Source organism: Vanacampus margaritifer, chromosome 11, assembly GCF_051991255.1.
Source record: "Vanacampus margaritifer isolate UIUO_Vmar chromosome 11, RoL_Vmar_1.0, whole genome shotgun sequence".
NCBI classification, from domain to species: domain Eukaryota; kingdom Metazoa; phylum Chordata; class Actinopteri; order Syngnathiformes; family Syngnathidae; genus Vanacampus; species Vanacampus margaritifer.
This window is the reverse complement of record NC_135442.1, coordinates 5,393,905-5,416,152: the sequence shown is the minus strand read 5'-3', so window position 1 is coordinate 5,416,152 and position 22,248 is coordinate 5,393,905. Positions and strand designations below refer to the sequence as shown.

General features: G+C 42.1%; 1 protein-coding gene across 2 annotated transcripts in view; it reads right to left on the bottom strand.

Annotated features, from left to right (window-relative positions):
- tanc1b (tetratricopeptide repeat, ankyrin repeat and coiled-coil containing 1b) overlaps positions 1 to 22,248 on the bottom strand; it is a 98,514-nt gene that overhangs the window by 65,914 nt on the left and 10,352 nt on the right. For both annotated transcript variants that reach the window (XM_077580141.1, XM_077580142.1), the window contains exons 2-3: positions 17,513 to 17,605; positions 1,963 to 2,169 (exon numbers count right to left, since the gene is read on the bottom strand). In XM_077580141.1, the coding sequence (XP_077436267.1) occupies positions 1,963 to 2,169; positions 17,513 to 17,573 (268 nt within the window). In that variant the 5' untranslated portion in view covers positions 17,574 to 17,605. The remainder of the gene's footprint in view (positions 1 to 1,962; positions 2,170 to 17,512; positions 17,606 to 22,248) is intronic.

The following is a 22,248-nucleotide window of genomic DNA, read 5'->3' as shown; positions in this document are numbered from 1 at the left end:
AGACACTGTCTCTTGGAACGTGCCGGGAATCCACATCTGTGAACAGCATGTAGACGCTCCTTAACACATGCTTGTGAATTACACAAAGTGTTTTGAAGAGAAATTTGTAGTTGCGCAACATTGTCGTGGGTAAGAATATAATATACGTGGAATGATTCATACAGGCTGCGGCTTATTATTAAGCCCATTTGGCATGGTTGGGGCTGGCATAACACGACACACAGCGCATGCCTTTAATTTGAATGCATTGTAATAGACTTAAATATATTGTAGCTGTCGAGGGTGACTCGACATCAATGAATCTCACGTCACATTATTTTCCATTTCTGTGAGTCTGACAGCAGTTATTTTATTTTCATTTTCCATGCAGATGAGTGACAAAAAAAAAATCTGTTCACATTGACCTGCAAAAGGCTAATAATTGGGCGATGTCATGTCGTAAATGAACAATTAGCATTTGAATAAGCCCGATCCACCATTACTGTTTTGACTTTTTGCTGAGGATAAAGAATATATGACCGTAAGTATTGTTATACTGTATTATCTGCCTACATGTACTGCTGTTGAGGGTAAAAACACTGCTGCATAGATGATATTAGTTAGCCTGCCAATGGTGTATCCCATTACGTTTCAGCATTAGCATTAAGCTAATAGAAAAAGCAAAGCTATGTGTGTGTGTTTTTAAATACACAAAGTGTAATTCTCTTTTACTTAGGTTTAGTTTGACAGTAAACTTTAACTGGGAGTGACAATTAAACAGCTTGAAGCATCTTTTTCGTAGAATTGTTCTGCTTGTTGTGAATTGAGATGAGTTGAGTTCACTGCCACCATATCGCGCACGGATCACGTTTTTTCAAGTTTTTGCTTGCAATTCAAAGCAAAAAAACTGCTTGTATCTAAAAAAAAATTCCGGTCGCTCATATCTCAAGGCAGCACTGTACTATAGCCCAAAGACAGTGTTAATGGGTTTCTATTTTTTTTAATGGTTTTGTGTACTCAAACCCCAACGGAAGACAATCACAGCAAGCAGACACAATGTTTTCGTCGCAGAGTTGCGACATTTCCTGCAAGAAGTGTTTATTAACTGGAGGTGGAAACTCTCCCCTATGGGTTTTCACAGGTACCTGTAAGAAGAGAAGAGAAGCGTCTTTCGACCATCCCCCATTTTCTTGGCTGGCCTCCATAACATCATTAATTTGTGCGTCCCTTTTCTGTCCCTTTTTTTTTTTAAATACATCCCTCAGACCCTCCCAAGTGGGCAGTTGCTGTTAATAAGCGATCCCCATTTCACCTTCACAAGCCAACCCTCTTCTATGGTTCTGCATCGAGTAGTGTGAAGTCCTTTAAGTGATTGGCTTCAAATTGATAAATTTACAATCACATAAACTTGAACAAGATCTACAAAAGGCAAACCTGGACTTAAAACAGCTGAACAAACTCCTACGAGAACGCCATTAGATAAGATAAAGCCATAGCATATAGTATGTGCCAGTTAACGTGACACTTCTGGGTGTAGATCAAAGCTTTAACCGGAATAAACAAAGGCCGGAACGCCGCACAGATGAGCACCACATGTAAGTGAGGCCACGTTGACCACTTAAAGGATTTCTATCCTCTTTGTCAAGATTTCCTAGACAGAAAGCCTCAGGTTGAAACAAGTTTAGCTACAAAGGTACCCCCCCCTTGCTTTGAAGGCCCAAACAGCTGCTGACAAGAAGATTCTTTGGCATGGCGGACGAAGAGAGACACATGTATTGCCAGTCAGCTAAATGTAAACATACGGCGCTGATGTAGAGAGCGTGGATTTAACATGAGGATGAGCCGAGACAGATAAGCGCACTTATAAATTATCGCCTTTTCAGACACGACAAAAAAAAAAAAATGGAATTACTTGCCATTGGAGTACATATGGTCATTTGACTGTCATAGTGTTACAATAGGAGGAACGCAAGAAAAACATACCTGGAGATCTTTTGCTTGGCCGTAAAGGCAACATGTAGGATGGTCGTGGAAGAAGAGGTGAGGACGGCAGAGACATAGACGCTCCCTTGGCGAGGCTTAGTCTGAAAACATCATCCGGAACGTTAGGGTGGCCGCTGCCAAGGCCTGAGGGCAGCAGGTTTACTTCAGGTGGGAATCTTCTTTGGGCATTGTGGCTATGAACATCTCCTGTCAGAGGAAAAAGCACAGTGTTACAGTATTTCAGATTGTACAAATAGCTTTGACATCCTCGCATGCGATAACATTTTGGCTGATTGTGTTGGCCGCCACCTGCTGTAGTTCTTAAAACATATCCTTCAAAAATCATTTTGTAGGCCCCACTAAACATTAGTGATCTACACGTTTCCACAACTCTTAAGATTCCAGGCCACTTGTTTTTGCTTCCATGTTGAGTCTGAAGCTTGAATGCCAGGAATGTAAAGCCTTGTTTCCACTTTCCACCAAGTGGTACGGTCCAGTTTAGACGGTACGTGGTACTGCTCAGGCCAATAAACCCCGATCAGGCTTGCCTCTCAAGCAGAGTAGGTGGGATGGCAATAACCGCATCAAGTACTTAAATAGCGTACTGTGAAATCTCACCATAGCCGGAAACCTTATCTTCAATGTTACGTTAAGACACAGGGGAAGGTGGGTCATATAGTCATCCAAGTCAAAAAAAAAGTATTGAATTGAAACTGAAAACTTTCATTGTGCATGTTTTATTTTTAACAGAAGCCAAGTAAAGAACAAAATTCTCTCACACAGCCTACACAGATGATTTACTGTAACGCCAAACGTGCTAATGATTTTACCGGACTGCTCAGGAATCCAAGTCCAAGATGTAAAAAACAGGTTTTCGATGCTGAGAAAATACAGTCCTGCATGGAAAGCCCATTTAAATCATGGAGCCAGTCGGGGAGCACGGTAATCAACTGTCGGGTGCCAAAGTTGCGCACTCATCATGGCTACAATTAATATGGAGAAGGACCAACCTCAAGACAGCATGTAATCCCTGACTAATAATATGTCAGCATGCCAAAAGTGATTATAACAGCAGATGTGGTAAACCGCAGTAATGACAATGACTTTTCTGCACAGGGTAGACTTTAGTAGACGTGCAATTGATGCCTCTGTCTGCAGTCTCACAGCAATCACAGCAGTCTCAACTACAAGTCACAAACATCTTTTAGAGTCCAGCTTCTCCCCTCGGGGGACAAGGAGTGTTGCTGGGCTGGCCGGCTAATCAGAAACAGAAAGACCCATTTTGTGCAGGCCTCTGCCACAACACAGGAGACACAAAGCTGTCCTGTGTTTTTTAAAGGACTCCTAAACAAAGATGAATGCCAGACACAGGAAGCGGAAGGGTTGCAGTAACACCTCTGCGTGGCCTCTGACATGGGGAAAAAAACCTGTGAAAGTCCCAAAGGTGTTTTAGCCAAGGCCAGGACCTGCTGTCACCCTGACCTATGAACCCCCCCTCTGCATCCATATTCTCACACTGCACAGCAGCCAAAGGAACTACGGTGGTGCCTTGAGATACAAGATGAATTCATTCCGTGAACATCTTAAATCATCTTTCCCAATTGAAATCAATGGAAAGGTCATTAATCCGATCCAGCCTCAGAAGAATAGACAGCAAAAACGTTTGTAATGTGTTTTTCGCAAGATAGAGTTCACTCTAAAGTATTGTAATTCTGGGGGGGTAAAGAGTAATGATAATTAAATACAAAGTAATGGATTAAACAATTTGTGCTTCAGACAATTCAATGGGTATTGTGCTGCTACTTCTGTTGTGTGCACCATGGCCACTAGGGTGCAGTATAACAGGCTGAAAAAATAAGTGAAGAAGATAGTCACAAGTTCACAGAGGCTAAAAAAAAAAATATGCCTGTGAGAAATGTCATATTGTCTGCATCGTTTGTGTTCAAATATTAGCTGCTTAAATGGTTATAACACGGCAACATTAATGCTAGTTTCATTAGCTTGTCTATGACGTATTTTAGCATTAAACTAACAGACTATTGGAAGGCAAATTTACAGTATACAGATTGGTCAAAGCAACAGCTCATATCATCATATTGATTTTTTTTTTTTTACGTTTAACCACAGTTATACAATTGTACACTATGCGTAATGGCTTTATGCACAAGCAGTGCTGAAAGAACTCATTTTACGGCAACGCTGGTTAAAATCTCGCAGTGGTGAGTTCACTTAAGTTGAAACACGTTTTTAGTCATGTCGCATGCAAAAGAGATTAACACAGAGTTGTAATTTGGGTGGATGGCTCTGAAAACAAGGGGTGCCACATAAAAGCAGATCATCCAAGTGGTGGGGAACTAGCTGCAATATGTCATGGTGACAGCACTGCCATCTGACCGATACTATACGCAGAGAGACACAAGGACGGAAACTCACCAGAGCTATTTCGGTGACTTTCCTAAACCCTGGTCAGGGCAAGGCCTTCAATTTTAGTCCCTTCTGTGGTGCAGGAAATCAACCCTTTCTAATTACACACTGCTGCCCCAAGACCAAGCGAAAATGATTATAGTGCCATGCATGCTCATTACCCCTCATCAAAGTAGATGACCAAAGCCTACTAGGACATGCACAGCCCATATGAAAAAGGCCAATATTTTTAAAGATACTTGTTGAAAAAATAAGACCAAAAAAAGGGAAAATCAGTCACAATCTCAGGTCAATGCAAGGCCATACTCCCAACTAATGCTCTGACTCATAAATTGACGGAGTCCTGTGTTTACTTTCCCAAATTATCAAGATTTCATGAGAATCCTTGATGGTCAACGATAATGCGGTGGATATGGAGCTGCAGCCACAAAGATCTTGTGTTGAGAGCCACTAGTTATTACATTTAGGTCATTGGTGCTCACAAGTACCTCACAAGGTCTCCAAATATTGTCATTGATCAGATGCATTAGAGACAATGAATACAAGGTGAGCGAGGCGATCATTTGAATACATTAGCAGTCTTACACCATTTTTAAAGAGATGCTGCTCAATCTGTCAATCACAGAGAATCAACTATGAAGGGTATTCAAAAGAAGTGGAGTTTTCATTCATTTTACCTCTCAAAGACTTTCTACTAAATCTCAGGACACTTGGCATCACTGCTGTCTGTTTAGTAATATGGATTTCTGGATCTTCAGAAGAGTGCAGAACAAGCTGCAAATGTTCTTTATTTCCTACTGTTAAATCGTTACGATTAAAGACTCATTGAAATGTGCTTTTTGATTCAGACGCAGCATTCAGGAGAGGCCTTGTCATTTTCGGAGTTAACGATGGGCCAAGGATCTTTACGTTGCCACCATACTAGATAGTTGAGAATGTTGTTCCTCAAATGAATGCCACAAGACTGGGTTCAACATCTGCAATCTCTGATCCCTGACACAACGCCGCGTTAAGAACCAGCAGTCATCTTAAGCTGATAGAACCGCAAGGGTTTTGGGTTACTTTGAAAACTGCTGTCAAGCGCCACAGTATTTAGCTACATTAACACATGCCAGCAAAAACTTTGCTCAAGGCCTTAAGTAAACTGTGTCCGGAGGCAATGATGGACCATCATACAGTACTGTGGTCAAATGTGCTTTTTTTTTTTCTTCTTCTTTTTTTTAAAGGGGGGGAATGGACACTGACCAAAGACTAAAATGGACCAACCTGACTGTAAGCAACAAGGACAGAAAGGGTTCTGTCTCGGTTTGGGGGTTATGTTAGTGCCCTTGGCAAAAGTAAATTGCACTTCTGTGATGGCACCGTGTATGCCAAAAAGTACACCATCCGTTTTGGAGGAACACGTGCTACTTGCTAAACCACTTTCTGTACACACTAAAGAAGCGAAGAGAAACAGGCTGTAAGTGCTATTCTGGTCAGCCTGCAGTCCCAACCTGCCCCAAAACCTATTTCCACAAAAATAACATGTTTTAGCATATTCATTTCAGGGTTTCTTATGTTCATTTTTGACAAAACAATAACAGTTTTTATTTGTTGAAGTAACTCACTGTTCTATTAATGATTGTAGATCGCAGTGCAAGTTAATTATACAGTAAAGGCTATGAAGAAAATGAATAAAGGCTATAATTAATGCAAATTCTCTCAGGGGCCAAACAAAGCACGAAGGGGTAATTCTCCCGCTAGACTGCGTGCCAATGTGGATTCCCTGTGTACTTCCGAGACCAGGGTGACACACTGACAAAAGCTGTCATGGTTAACACACTACGACCCACAGTGGGAAGATAGAGAGAACCGGTCAACGAGGACAACAGATTGGGGGAGGGTCTTCAGTGCAAGTCTCGAATGATGATGAAGGATGGGTTAATGAGATGTTAATCTGTCTAATTAAAATATTCATTAATACGTGCTTTAAGATAAATTGGAGGGGGGAAAAAAAACAACCACAGTGTTTCAAAGACAACTTCTCTCCATTTTGCCCCCCTTGTCGGTGGTGGTCCTTGTGCCTTTGTTTTGTAATAAATCCACAAACACCTTTCCACGTTTACACCATGGCATGTCCCTTTCCTTTCATCAACAACTATTAAATTCTATTCAACTGTACCGGGACGTTCAAAGGACAACTCATCCATGCTGGTGGTCCCTGAAGAAGGAGAACACAACACAACGTGTGTTTAGCTTTCGCCTGTCGGAAATGTGAACTGTTTCCCGAAGCTGTAAAATGCTCATCTTCGACGTAGGCCTTTTCATTTTGCAGAAATAATAGACGTAATATTGCTTCTCCATAGGAAGTTAATGCTATATAGAAAAGACATGCATGACAGCAGACCGCTTCAGATCAAAACAATAAGACTGAGTGGCTCTGTTCCACAGCTCTGAAGTGGCCTGTGCTCAGGAATGCCTTCCCTCTTGGCCCCAGGGGAGGATGAGGAGGGAGCGTGCTGCAGTGGGGGTGGGGTCTTGGATAGAAGGCGTAGATGAGGAAAAGGGGGGGGGGGGGGGGTTCACTGTGACATTTCCCATATCTCCTCATAAAACATCCGTCTAAATGGCCATGGGAAGGAACTGACTTGTACTTGAAAGGGACGGAAGATGGACGAAGGCACAGCACTCAAGTTGAATGAATTGAGCTAATATGAGAACTGATCCAAGCCTTCTCATTTTCAATCATGTAAGCTGAAAAGGAGCTTACTATATTTACAGTCAGAGTTGTGCCAGAAGAGCTCAAGGATTGGTGTTATTGAGTGGTACCTTTTTTTTTAGGGGGCGGTGATTAAGCCGTTAAAAAATCTGACTTGCACTGATTTGTACAAAAACTCAGACAGTATTTTCCATTAGAGATAATATAAATCAAATTAATCCCTACTCACTTAACCAGGCTACATGTAACTTTCTTTTTCTATCCCAAGCTCAAGTGGGTCACCATGATGGCCGTGATAACAGAATTGTGTCGGAATCCTTACAGAAGTGCAAGGAAAGCTAGCAAAGTGCAATAGAGTCAAGGGGAATTACCTCGATATTTTGTGACACCAGACCTGAACATTTTTTCTGGCACATCTCGTGTGTTTAAAGAATGTCAAAAGAAAGCAGCGCGTCTCCCTCAAGAGGTTCTGGCTTCGAATTTTGTCTCCAGTCTTCCTGTGTGGAGTTTATATGTTCTCTGGGTACCTCTGGCTTCCTCCCACGGTCCCAAAACACCCATTATGGCTAACCTGAATATTACCCATAGGTGTGAATGTCAGTATGAATGCTCGTTTGTCTTTCTGTTCTGTGTGCTTGACTGAGCAAAGTTAATCACCACTAGGCTCCAACCCTAGGAGGACAAGTGCTATAGAAAAGGGATGGATCGAATGCTGTAAATACCGTCACTAAAAATATTTAACACTTCTTTACAGACAATAACACACAATACATTGAAATCCCAACATTGCTGTCATGGCCGCAGCATTCTGTGTGAGGTCCAATCTATCTGTGGAAGCATACTTAAGTCTGGCACGTGGTTTACTCTAACACCAAGACGGATGACACATCACTTCCACAGCAGATGTACAAAAACCACACAGGAGGCAAAGGAGAGGGCCCACCTCCAAACAGAACATGCCATTGTAACTTAAAAAACAACATGATGGGTGTCTGCATCGTCAAAAGGTCCTGGGATCTGTCAATGAGGCATTCCAAGCCCGCCAAGACTTTTAACGCATGCCCTTCAAACTTGGGTCAGAATGTGTTTACACAACGACCTGGTTAAATGGGAAAGTGTTTTCTTTGGGTTTTCAAAAATTATTTAAAAGGAAAAACACGTTATCAACCTTCATGCGATTGGAGGCTGTGGATTGGATGTGTAACATGACAAAAAGTGACAAAAGCATCGTGTTCCGCCATTACTGTTTTTGAGTCACACTTGTGCCAATGGAGTTTCTCTCGTCCACGGACTACGTACAACTAATGAACTCACACACGTCTTCATTTGGGAATCAGCAGTGGCACTCATCATTATGATTCTGAAGACTGAAATATATTTCTTGGCGCGGTCACAACATGACTGGAGTTCATGTTGCCATCGTGATGCGGTGTAACAGCGGCTTTTGATTGCCATTAACACAGATCATTAGGCAGAGCTCCTTCTTTAGGGGCAGGTGAGGTCATGAGAATGCCACAAACTGCTGGGCAACAGCCGCTTCAGCAACCCTGAATGGACATGTCTATAAAGCTGTCCTCCCCAGGGGCCAAATCCCATAAACAAACAAGGACCGTGGTGAAAACCGCACACTTGCACTATTCAGAAGACATAGCTCATGGGGAATTTGTGCACGTTTAGTGTCAATCGTAACTGGCTTGATCACCTAACGGGGGCCATTTTAATTTCATCAAAGCATTAGCACATTGATGCATTGGCAGTTTAAAGATTAGATTACCTTTTAACCCAGCAGTAGCTACACAAATCTCTCCTGATACTCTCGACGCATTGAAATAAACACTCGCTTTTGCTAGACCTTTCAGTTCAATTTAACAATTACCTTACACAGCAAAATTAGCAATGGAACACAACAGATGTAAACAATAAGATGAGAGAGGACTCGGTCCAAACTCCTCTTTGCAATTGACACTAACCCTTCTCCCTTTGAGGCTGGGCACAAAAGCATCTGGGGGTCATGAGTTCAACCTGTCTCAAATCCTCCTTAGCCATGCGCAGCAAGACATTCATCTGCAGACACACTTACAAAAAGGCTCTATGCTCAGATATGTTTAAAGTAGGGTAGGAAGGAGAAAGATCCCCCGCCCCCAAAAGTCGGACCTGAACAGAGGTCCCCACAGACACTCTCAAAGCACTGGTTGGTACCTGACTTTAAAAAATCAATTGCATAACAGTACGATCAGCCAACAAATGGTAATATACTATTGTTAATGCACAGCCATTTGGCCAAAGAGGAACAAAGTGCATTAACGTTCAAGTTCTTTGTGAGATAGTCAAAAAAAATTCCTGATGGAAATAAACGGAAGATCAGCCAGAAGGAATGCGTCTGCCGAAGCAGGTCACGGTGTAATTAGAAAAGCTTGTGACCTGCAAACCCCTCAAGCCAACGAACCGCCATGACGGTCGCTATCGCTTTTTTCAAAGTAGACTTTAACTCTTTGACTGCCAAAAACGTTAAATAACGTTTAGTAAAATCCTAATGAGGAGTGCCAAAGACGTTAAAAGACGTTTGTTTCAAAACAGAGGTGAAACTAACCATTTTCTATTGTTGATTACTTAATAAAGAAATAAGGTAGAAACAAACTTTTTTTTTCTGATGAAAGATGAGAGTCCAATCTTTCATTTGGTAGTATGTGTGTTTCCATAGTCCAAACACATAATTTTCTGTGGACCTTGAAAGATCAGCCAAAATGCTTAAATCGGCTGGCACCCACGGCATCCCTTTTCTGAAAACGTCTGGCAGTCAAAGAGTTAAAAAAAAGCACGGCACGCAAACTGATAAAAGTTGCGCCTTTGATGTCAGAAAACATTCGTCATTACTACAGACGGGTTAGGAGGCAGGTTGGAGGGGAAGGGATTCTGATTGGTGTGTTGTAGATGACATAACCCCCTTGCTTCAAATGAGACCCTTGTATTTGTTTGGCTTCTTGTCCTTTGCCATGTTGCCACTACCGGGTCAAAGGGTCACAGGGAACGTCTTCAGAGCCAAATTTGGCTATTGGAAGAGTAGCTTGTACACAGTAGGCCTGTGTAAATCATGAAGGCTTTTCCCCCCAAAATTCATCCCAGCCAGAAACCACTGGGCAGGAAGAGGAGTGCCAGATTTGAACATAAGGGAGTGCCATTAAACTATCTTCTATGTGCATATTCAAGATGAAACTTGGTGGTGCTTCCATTTACCACAAATGCATTTTTAGCTCCGTGAAATGCCTTAGTTACAAACCACTCTGCGGACTATTTTCAATAGTACGGTTGGAACTAGGGCTGGGTGATACAGCCAGAAATTCATATCATGGGATAAATGGAGTCACTTCACAGTAACAGTATATATCGAAATATAAACATTAGTGGGGGGGAAATGATAATGTAGGTATTTTTGAATGTGTTTATAGTCCCTTAGCAAAGTTAAGATTTAGTCTCCTCCTACTGGCTGAGGTAATGAATATCATAAATAATAATTAAATAATAATAAATTATATTTTTCTTTTTTTCGGTTGTGTTGCATGTGCTTACTAAGTAGTTCTATTATTTTGCCGCTACATCCTTACTAATTTACCTGCTAATGGTTGATTACGCTCTGCTGTAACGTGGTTCCAGCCAGACTCCTGTGAAATGTTAACCCCGTCTTGTCTCTGCTTGTTTGGTGCGTCGCATGCTTAGTTAAACCTCGATCTATTTTAGTTATATTGATACTTGTCTTTTTTATCACTATGGAGGCGAGGATTAATGATTTAGAAGAGTAACTCCTCTCCGTGTTTAGCCACGCGAGCTAGCCAGCCGCAGCTCATAGCTGGTGTGAAGTTTCCTGGTATCCTGGAACAGATTGTGTTTGACCTTTAAAGTTCCAATGTAAATACGTTCAAGCTGCTTAAGAAAATAAACAAAAATGGTATGTTGTACAAAATTTTGTGTTTTTAGACCTGACATCAAAAAAAAAAGGTAGCCAAGGACTAATGTTTGTTGTAAGAGAGTCAAAGCAAACGGAAAACAGCGAGAATGGTCGGCCAGGATCACCGCCTTCCCCAAGAGCCCTTATTTTGCTTTTCAAAAGGAGAGACAGGGCGTGTCTAATGTGGATACACCTGAGGTTTGTGGGCGTGTTCATGTATGAATGTGTGTGTAACCAAAAGATGTGGTTTGAGCTACGCCCTGCTAAATCGTTGCCTGCTGGCTGCTCAGTGCTTTGCTAGCCGTGTAGGGTGCCGTGCACTCAATGGTCCCCTTTGTAAAATCCCTCGCATTCTTTTCTCCGCCATATTAAACCCTACCTTAACAGTCTGGAGATGAAAATCTAGACAAACATGAGCGGGAACAAAAATAGCAAACATGAGTCCAAGAGACATTTCACATGTTTTAGAAAAAAAAAAAATGGAAGAAGGGAAGTTGACTGTAAAGTCAATAAAACACTCTGTTAGGATATTTATGAGTAATGAAGATTGAACAATCTTTTTGCTGCCAAATGATTAGTCTGGGCCATGATGAGTTCTCCCCTGAAGATGTGCAACTTCCAACTTCTGTCCTGTAAGTATGACAAACTATCATCTGTGGTAAAGACAACATGCGGTTGGCTGGATGTCAAGCTCTTGTTTGTCTGTTGTGGCATAATATATAGTCATCACTGTTTATGTAATCTCTCAGTGCCTCAGGGTGAAGGTTAATGATAGAACATGAACATTTATTACTTCCTGTCCTGATGGCACTATCGAATGCATCATCCAGCATCAGGACTCACCTGGATAGCAGCACTAGTTTCCCAAAAATAAACTTCCAGCTGCCATGACGATCTTTTTAAGGGAGTTTTCAGAAATTCCTTTTAGAAACCACAGGACAAGGAGGGAGTGTGTCTCAAAATGGCTGTGGTAGATATGGCTTGAACAGAGGCTACCACCCAGCTGTTCGCGGAGAAAGACCAGGCCCGCGAGGGAAGTCTGACATTGGAACCAGTGGGCAGACTTTGTTTGGAGTTGTGCTTCTTTTTTAAGTCACACAATGTCTATACAGGAGATGTAGCATTAGCGGAACCTACGCAGAGCTTGGGTTGTGTTTGGAAGTGTGCAGAAAAAGGCAGGGAGGTCTGAAACTGCTCAAAAGGGCCTAATGGATGTACGGTAAATCAGTTATTTTTACTTCACATATCAACAACTCGTTAGCTTCTGTGGCAGCCATTTGACTAGGAATCATCGCTCGACTATCGAAAACGCATCTTCACTTAACATAGTCTGCTTTAGAGCGTCTCGTTGTCTGCCATAAGTGCACGCAGGTGAAAGAGAAGGCGGAAGAGGGAGTGGGGCACGGAGGTTGTAGTCTGACATGACAGCCAGCATGTGGACAACGGCTTAGAGCACCTCATTGTCGTGGTATGGGAAAGCCCGGCAACGACCGTGTGGGATACATTTCAGCTGGTTATATTATACTTGATTTTTTTTCAGTCTTTCAAATTTGACAGGATGGTTAATGATACTCTTTTCTTTGTGGTGTGGGAGAATCTCTGAATTTTCTGTACTTCTGTTTCTATGCCAATTGTATTGAGCAGATTAATGTTGCATGTTTGGATGGATCCACCCAACTAAACAAAATTTAAGTCATGTTGTTCTTCTTTATATAGTTAATCAAGACGCCATTATTCAACAATCAATTACACTTGATTACTATTACCATCCGTGACACACCAGTTTTAAACCAAATGTTTAGCCAGTAATTTATTAACAAGCAACACCATTACCACCCTACGGGACACTGTGGCATCTCTAATTTATTCAGAACTGTGTTAAAGCACCAGAAACTATAACCTTCTTCAAACGAAAGTCCTGCTTAGAAACCAAATTAGTGGAGTCAGAGCCTTTGTCACAAGTCACTGTTTCATGTCAAAACACCCGAGAAACCCACAGAACTGTTGAGACAGCACAAGTACCAATCACAGCTGAGGCAACACATTGCTGCGCTTAATGGGCCCCCCCTCGCTTGCTCTCACACACACACACACACACATTCAAAGGGGCTTGCGCTTGACTTATCCCACATTATAAATATTCCCTTCATCTATCACCTTCTTTCGGAAATCTAGATGAGGTTGTTCCAAATCAGCCACTGGCCCATTGAAAATGACATTACAAGACATAAAAAGTCAGTAAAAGAAGCAAGCTAATTTCACAATCTCGTCTCACTCTGCTTGTCCTCAGTTGGCCCTCATTAAATTTTTTGCTTAAGTAGGAAAGTCACCCCCCCCCCTGCTGTCCAAGACCATGTGGATGATGAAAGCAAGGCAGTCCCAGCTGCAATTTGTGCTGCGTTTGAGAACAGAAAAGGACATTTTAATTGTCTCTTACCGCAATTGACTAATGTGATTATGTCACTGTAAATGTTCAGAGCAATTGAAAGTATACCGGTTGGTAATCTGAAACCACAGCAGGGGAGAAAGGCGAACACTTCCCCTTCGTCAGTACTGCGACCACTCACAGTCAGGTGCATGTACAGTAGCCTATAGCTTCTGTCTCCAGCCTGCCAGCCAAACAGTGGCGTAGAATGGCGGCGAGCAATGTGAAACGCCTAGAAAGAAAAAAAGGTACGCCTTGTAGAGTTCCTAAAGACATAACATGCTATCGGGAGAGTCACCCTCCCCCGCGCCGTGCTCTTGCCATTCACCAGACACATTCAAGAGTTTTGATCGCCCCTTTAGGAACGCTACGGAGGCTTACCTTGCTTTCTTTATAGGCGTTTCACATTGCTCGGCAGAGAGCCGCCGCCATTCTATGTCACTACGCACGGAATGTGTTGCGACGTAAATAACACGCGGCGTACGTCCAAATACAGTTTCTACAAAATGATTTGGGAAAAATGAATTTCATTGTTATGCTAGTAAAAAAACAAATAAATAATGTAGGGCAAACTTGTCATGACAGCCGGGGTTCCTTTTAACCCTGGAGAACCCAAGAACCCTTTTTTTCTTTGGAAAATTATGAATTATACATTATATGACTGCTATAAGTTCACTGAACACCAAAATGTTTTTTCAATTTCAACCCTTTTTTTGAACTAGCTAAGAGTTGCTAATTTATCTATATATATATATATAAAACATACTCCTAGGCATTCTGCAACATGATATGAAATAGATTAACAAAAAAAAACACAATTTTACCATCTGATGGTTTGCTGAGAAGATGGTTTTGTTTGGATTGATTTCCAGCTCAACAAAACAGCTTGTTGCCAGCCATCTTGTCACCACCATTCTGGCTCATGTAAGTGCAATATTCATCCACTAGATGGCCCCATGCAGGGGTCAGAAGTGGCACTCTGGACTTTTGAAGTTAAATTTGTAAAAAAGAAAAAGAAAAAAGAAGGTCTTTGTTATTTGAGTAGCAGAATTTATAGGGGCCAAATTTGACCCCGTGGGTTCTCCAGGGTTAAGGTGGAAGCCATTTTAATGCCAGTGAACGACGAAACTACAAATCACCAAGAACCAGGAATCAAATCCTTCTCAATGCCAGATAAATACTTCACTCCTCAAAATTTGGAAAGTCATATGCTGCGGTCAGTACTGTTCCACTTCAATCCTGTAAGTGGTGATAGAGAGCTCATCAACCTGGCTGCCAACAGCGCCAAAAAGTTAAGATAAACATTGTTTCTCGTAGAATCTCAACTCCTGCAATGATAAATACAAAATTTCAGGATTCACAGCAATATTTCATTGGGAGTTTCCATGGCCTAAGCCCCACTCCCCCACATATGCCACTTTTCCACTGCACTGAACCAATGACTCAGATCTACTCTGCTCTACTCACCTTCAGTTTGGGCCAGTCGGTTTTCTACTTCAAACTGTAAAAATCAAGCCGCATTGAACGTATCAGTCAAATGATACACACTGACAAACAACTACAAAAGAAGACAACAATCATCCTGTATTTACTTCTCATTCATTTTTGTGTGTCCAACATGTTATGACGAGGTGGGCAATGTTGAATCTACTCAACCAATGAACAGCAGCAGCAGTCACCAATACGGAAGCACCAAATATGGGATAGACTTGGCAAACTTTGGTCCCCGGCTGACCAGGTACTAGACCTGATAGACAGTACCTGCTTTTTTCCCGTACAAATGCAAATGGTAGGATTCCGGCTATAAATTCACATACACCTATTTCCAGGCCCATATATTCTTGCAGACAAATCTATCTTTGTACATGTTTCCATCAAAGGCAACAGGCCCCAGCAAACCAGCATCCCACTTCCACCATGGCACACCATAAAAAAAAAGTACTTAGAAGGGAATGTAAGGGCCAAGAAGAGATGGGAGGAGAGGAGGAATCGAGGAGGAGAGACCGAATTAGCTAGCTGTGTTTTTGTGGTATTGGCAATGTGGCGATCCCAAAGGAAAGCTAATGACTCCAGCGGCATCTGGCATGGGAACCAAGTTTCCTTGACTGCTTTTAAGTTGTCTCCAGTCAATAGCTACCATGTCAGAGGCCACATATATTGATGTATCACTCTTATTCTTATTCATCGGGGAGTGTTTCCTGCTAATCTTAATGAGCAAATAAAACGACTGAAAGGACATATTTGATCAGGACAACCTTCAGTATCAGGTTTTAATGACTGACTTTTAGGCCCCAAGAGGGATCCGAATATACCTCGGATCTTTCCACACCTCTAGTTTGCTTTCTCTCGTCCAAAGTTGATGGATTTATAACATTGGTTCACAGTGAAAATCTAAGCAAATTGCCCATATTAGATCTCAACTTACCCGTCACAAAAAATAAAGAGTAAGAAGGTTTGGGTTAGGAACAAATGATGTTCAAAGCATATGCATACACTTACACGACGTGTTCTTAGAAAGTTCTTCAGTCTGGACCAAATTACAGAACAACAACCAAGTCTGGTGTCTTCTCACAGACATCAGACAGACAAACGGCTTCCAATAACAGACTGAAACTAAATAAGTCTGACCTACTGTTGAGACGCGGTGTTTCTATTTAGATTGTAAAAAGTAATCAAACTCATTTGAGTGGCATATTGCAAAGATACCTTGAGATAACGCGCGTTTACTGCACACTACAGATTAACGAGGTGTTTTACAGGAAGTGACCCGCATGACTGCCTATTAAAAAATGGATGCTCTAAGACTAAGAATAGAAGCAAGTGTTGCGATCGGTGCCCTCATGCAGGGCCACCGGAGGGGCAGAGCGTCTCTGAGGTGACCTCTCATCTGTCTCGAGAGCCCTAAACAACCAAGAGGAGTCGCCCCGTTTTATTGTCCCAGCATGAGAAAGGGAGACAAGGTCGGCGGGGCATGACGGACGGTCTCCAACTGGAAGAATAAGCCCCGGAATAAAAGGAGCCGTAAAGCTCCGCTGCTCTTGCTCTTGGAGTGTGTGACCGCATGCGACAATTAGATACGACATGCAAAGATAAATCAAGCCTGGTGTTAACTGGCGAGGAGTAAAACGACTCACTCACTACAAAACTGAGACAGCAGAAGAAGCTTGTTGTGATCTTCTGCTGTAAAAGCTAACGCTAGTCTTGATGCAAGCTTAGGCAAGCAAAATGCAATCCAAGCAGGAATGGTCAATTGTATGAGCAGATGACAAGTCAACAATTGTTCACTCACGGTGACTCATTTGGACTCATATTGTCATGTATCCAAGGAAAGAAAACATCTGCTATGGCACACGGGCAGGGCTGTTTATTTAGTCGCAGTATAATAAATAAAGACGGTAATAAAAAAAACTGTAAAAAATGCCCCACGCTGAAAAGAAAGTAAAAGACGACGCATTTTGGAATAGTTGCAAGAAAAATGTGAGCAATAGAGGCTGCTTCTTTATACGGTTTCTTCTCAGCAGGAATACGGCCCAGCTGTTCCGCCTCGATGTTCAGCATAAACCAAACTGAATTGATGAACAGATTAAACTGTCACAGGCTGCTTAGATTCCAATTCATAATGCAGTTAAGAGGCCTCGTGTGGCTCAAAAGAGCTAATGGCGCAAAAAATCTTTCTACTTTTATTTAAAGATTTTTGCTGAACTTTTGTGGGGTCTTATCAGCTTGCTGGTTGGTTTACTTAGCTCATTGTTAAGTCACTTTTATGATATATACTCAAAAGGGCAGGTTTGAAATGACTTGAACGGGATACACACGTAACGATAACGGGCCCAATTTAAGCCCGATTCTCTATTTTAGATCCTCAGACGTCAGCTGGTAGGTATGTTGAATGTGTGAGTTTTTTTTTCTCCTTATCACTGTGTGGGGTTATTCGCGTTCTAAAAATCGATGAAAGTGTTCAAAATCGTTACCAGCTCCGGCATTGTCTCCCTTGCTATGCGCTCGCGGCATGATGAGGCTGGTAACATTTTCGTCTTCTACCTCCTCAACTTCCACATACCTGAATCTTTCTTGCTGGCTTTGCCCCCATCTCTGTTCTTTTTCAGCACTGCCTTGAACATGGCAACCTTCCTGGAATCGGTTCTGTGGAGACCTTTAAAGAAAAGGAAAAGACAAGATGTTGAAAATTGTCATGTTTATTTTCAGTCTTGTTTACTCCCTGTCATGTTTTCCCCTTGTCTTGTCATTTCCTGTTTTATTGTGAAAAGTCTGACTCCTCTCGTTTCTGGTCACTTGCCCTTCCTCGTGTGGTGTCCGTGTCAACCCTGATTGTGTCCACCTTTCCCCATTACCCTCATGTGTCATCCAATCAGTGCCCTCAGCCAGGTGTGTCTTGTCATGTCATTAGTGTTGGTGTATTTAGTCGGTTGTCTCCCCCCTGTCTGTGTCGGTTCATTTTTGCTGTTGCCACTGTCGTAAGTCTTTCGCCACGTCACGCTGACCTCTTTGCCGTATCAGGATCCATGTCATGTTGTTAGTCTCACCTTAGTTGTTTTGTCATGTTTAGCTTCATGTTTTGTTAGTTCAGTTTATTTTGTATTTTGAAGTTAGTTTTTTAGATTAGAAATTAAAACCTCTTTTTGGACTGCACCCCTGCCTCCTTGCTCTGCCTTCCCGCATCTGGGTCCTAAAGCCCCACCTTACTGACAAAATGTTGAAATTCTAAATTTGACGGGAAATTACCAGCGATTCAGCAAACCGCCTTAATGCATGACATCATGCGGTTGTCTAATAAACGGTATTGTTCTAGATCAGAGGTCCCCAACCCTGGTGCTCAGGGACCGGTATCCAGCCTGTTTTCCATGTCTCCCACAGCCAACACAGGTGGAGATCGTTATCAGCCTTCTCCAGAGATTGCTGATTAGCTGATGATATGAATCACCTGTGTTGGCTGTGGGAGGCATGGAAAACAGGCTGGATACCGGTCCCTGAGGACCAGGGTTGGGGACCTCTGATCTAAATGACTCATAAGACTCTTGAAATTGAAACGTATGCCTGTTGTGAAGTGAGTGGAGTTTATTTCCACTAAATTCAATTTTATTACTACTTTTATACTTGTATGGCAGTTAGTAATGTCAAAAATGTTACTTGAAGTAGATGAAGGTTTTATTTTAGCAGCAGTTCAATTTCCGGTATTTCTATTGGGATTTATTCTGGGGAAAAAATGTATTTAAAAACACACTAATCACATCACGGGACATTTTTACCAAAATAGTGCAAATCACCATTGGATACAGTTTAGCCTGGCACTGGCCTGGTAATTTTCCCACAGCATTCCTAATTCCGCAGGTCACCAGTACAAGAGTACATGGAAAGAATGCTTCAACACGTATACAGAAAAAGAGCTTGTGGTGTTATCTCGCTGAGGAGGGAAATGCTGAAATGCCCCGAATTCCACGTGTAATTGACACGGTGTGACTAAACTTGGCCGTTTGAGATTGCGTCCACCGGGTTGTTCACAAGCATGCGAGTGATATAACAAGAAGTCAAGGTCCAGCCTGTATGTGCTTGTTTACCCAAGCGTGAGTAATAGTCCAATGGAATCGGACAACAGTAAATAAATGCTTGACTAAACAGCAGCTGAAACAGTAGTGCTGTGATTTTTAAGCAACCTATGCTGGCCTAGCGTCCCTTGTTGTATTAATAGAAGCCGAGGAGTCATTCCAGTGAAGAGAAATGAACCTCTCCGTCCAAATAAGGCCTTGCTTTTTTACAAACAAAACACAAAAAGTCCACGCTTTCTCAACCACAGGACGGCTTACGGTTTGCTGTGGGAGAGCCTCTCGATCCAACTCTTTCGCCCCTTGATGATGTCACCTGAAAGTGCGCTCTGACTTGCCTTTGGGGAGATGGAGAGCTAGCGCAGCTCTCCCTTGTCTGCTCAAACAGGCCAAGTTCAGTTGAAGTGTCAAGATTATGGAGGACTTGCACAAATTAAACTGCTCTCGTTTTAGGTTGTCTGACTGTTTCCAACAGCAACCGTAAATCTCCCCGTTTATTATGCCATTTATATTATAAGGAGACATTTAATTAAAGTAGCATTAGCCTGTCCCTACCAACACAATAAGAAAACACAACCAATCTTGAAGTCTGGCTTTTTGCCTTTTTGTGCATGAGATTGAAGTAGTGCTGCACCTATTGAAGTATTTTTAGAATTAAGTCCATTGATTAATCGGATGAAATCTGATTTTGCTTTATCACGTTCTACCACTATCTGTTACTTTGATTGTCAATGGGTTTAAATAGTGTGGCTGGGACTGGTGAGTGACGTGGGTGTCACTGAATGAGATTATAGAGTACACCGTTAGCTAGTCTATGAGTTGAGTGACTCGGCGAAAGTTGTGGTAATCAGCAACTCGTGTATTACGTATTTGTTTTCTGTTTGTTTCGTAAAGCGATTCATTGAACATACACCGACGTCTGTTTCTATCTTTCACCACAATACGTTTTTACTAGCAATGGTAGCTAAGCTAAGATCATTACGTTCCCTTGTATTGGTGACTGTAGATGCGCTTTTGCGGTACACATTTCATTTGATTTTATAAGTGTGAAATGATCCAAAATTCGGACATTCTATCAACGCCACAGTACATTCAACTGCAGGAACACTAGTCCATGTCTAAAAACGATTCCTGTGAAGCTTTGTGCCAGAGATTTGCTTGAACCTTTTTTTTTTTAATTAAATTTCCTCTTTATTCCATTAATTGTTCAGTTCACCTACTAGCTAGCTCAGCTAGCATCAAATGATTAATCTTGATCTTTTTATTTTAAAAGGAACAGAACAACCGTCCTCATTAAGGGTTGAGGCGAAAATAAGAACTGATGACTATTTTCTTATCTACCTACTGTAGCTTCATGTATAAGAGACCAGACCATCAAGTGTGTCGGTTGAACTGTTGCTATGCGCGACTTAACTAAACCAACATCAAACAGGCTATCTGAGTAAATGAGTGATGAGTTGCACAACTACTACACCTATTCTGCAAAAGGGGCCTCAATCAACATCCGACATTACAAAGCTGAAGGCAGCTACAACTTCATCTTTTGCTCACTTTGAGGTATCATTAACCGCAGATGCGCACGTCCTTTAAAGGCAGCCATCTGATGCGACAACAAAGCAGCGAGAACACCGCATTCACAAGGCTTTGTGGACACACTGCTAGCTAGCGTCACATTTACACTTGCTGTGTGCAAGCTAACACGAGAACAAGACTGAGGGAAACAACTGCCGATGCATACAAAAGCCCAAAAAACAAGGCGTTAAGAATTCGAAAAGACGACAGAACACCACAGCAAAACTCCTGAGATAAAACAAGTTCCGAAAACTGGCAAACTGCAGCTCACTGCGAGCGTTTTCTTAATGAGTGGAGAAATAGGAAACCAAGGGGTGGTTAAGCGGCGCCTCAGGCTATCGCCATGCATGTGATATCGGGTCACTGCTGTCTTGATGGAGTTCAAATCCCCACCGATTGTGAAGGAGAAAACAACACCACCTGCACAATGCTGGCGTGACATGTGGTTAATGGGGCCGACTCGTTTTTACAACAGTTATCAGAGCTCACCGCTATATATATATATATATATATATATATATATATATATATATATATATATATATATATATATATACACATATACATGATTGTTTTTCTCAGGTGCCTCTGGTGGGGAAGCGGCTCATGTACGAACCTGCTTTGTCCTTTTAGGCGGAAGACAACGGGAAACAAGCCAAAGCTCGGATCAACGTTGACAAAACCGCAGCCATCTGAAATGTTTGCACCCAGTGTGCTCGCACAGGGCTGTCTTAATTACGCATGAGTGGTTACGCTTGGGTTCGGCAATGTCGTCATAGCTGATTTTTAACGACGACAAAAAGGTGGTCTCCAAACTTTTTTTAATGCCATGAACCGGTTCCACGTGAAGACATGTATTGATCGACAGCCAAAAACAATAGAGATTTAAAAAAAATAAAATAAATACAACACAGAGGATAACTAGAACAGAGACAGAATGAATTGATGGAGGGATGTTTGATCTCCACGTGTCTCCAAAGCAGTTTGGATGGCTTTATTGCCTCATTAGCGAGTCTGTCACCACATATTTATTACGCAGAGCTGCTTTGGCTGCATGTGACGACTAGCAATAAAACGTGTGCCTTAGTAGTGTCACGGGGTCAAGTTTGGTGGAGGGAGGACCCAAACGCAGGGAAGCAGGTGATGGACAAAAAAAAAACAAGGAATTGAATTATTCAAAACAAAAGCAAACTCCAAATGGCTGTAAAACAAAACGTGGGGAGGACAACAAGGCAAAAAAAAAACTGGCAGCATGACGGGAGGGAAACGACAATGAACCGACACGGACAGAGGGGAGACACGAGACTAAATACGCACACACTAATGACACAACAAGACACACCTGGGGCAAGACACAAGTGGCTGAGGGCACTGATTGGTCGACACGAGGAAGGGCGGGATGACACCTAACAAGACCAAGGGAGACACACAAGGAAAAACAGAACCCAAACATGACAAGTAGTAGGACTGCTGATATTGTCAGCTTTGTTGACTCCTCTTCTGTCTCATTTTTTGGCCGTTTCCCTACAGTGTGAAGCTGATCGAAATAAAAAGAAATAAAATAACTACTTTTTTAACTAATTAATTGCACAATTTGCCGTAATTAATTGCGATCAGTCGTAATTTTCTACAAAGCTTATAACAGATATTTACTTGGAATTCA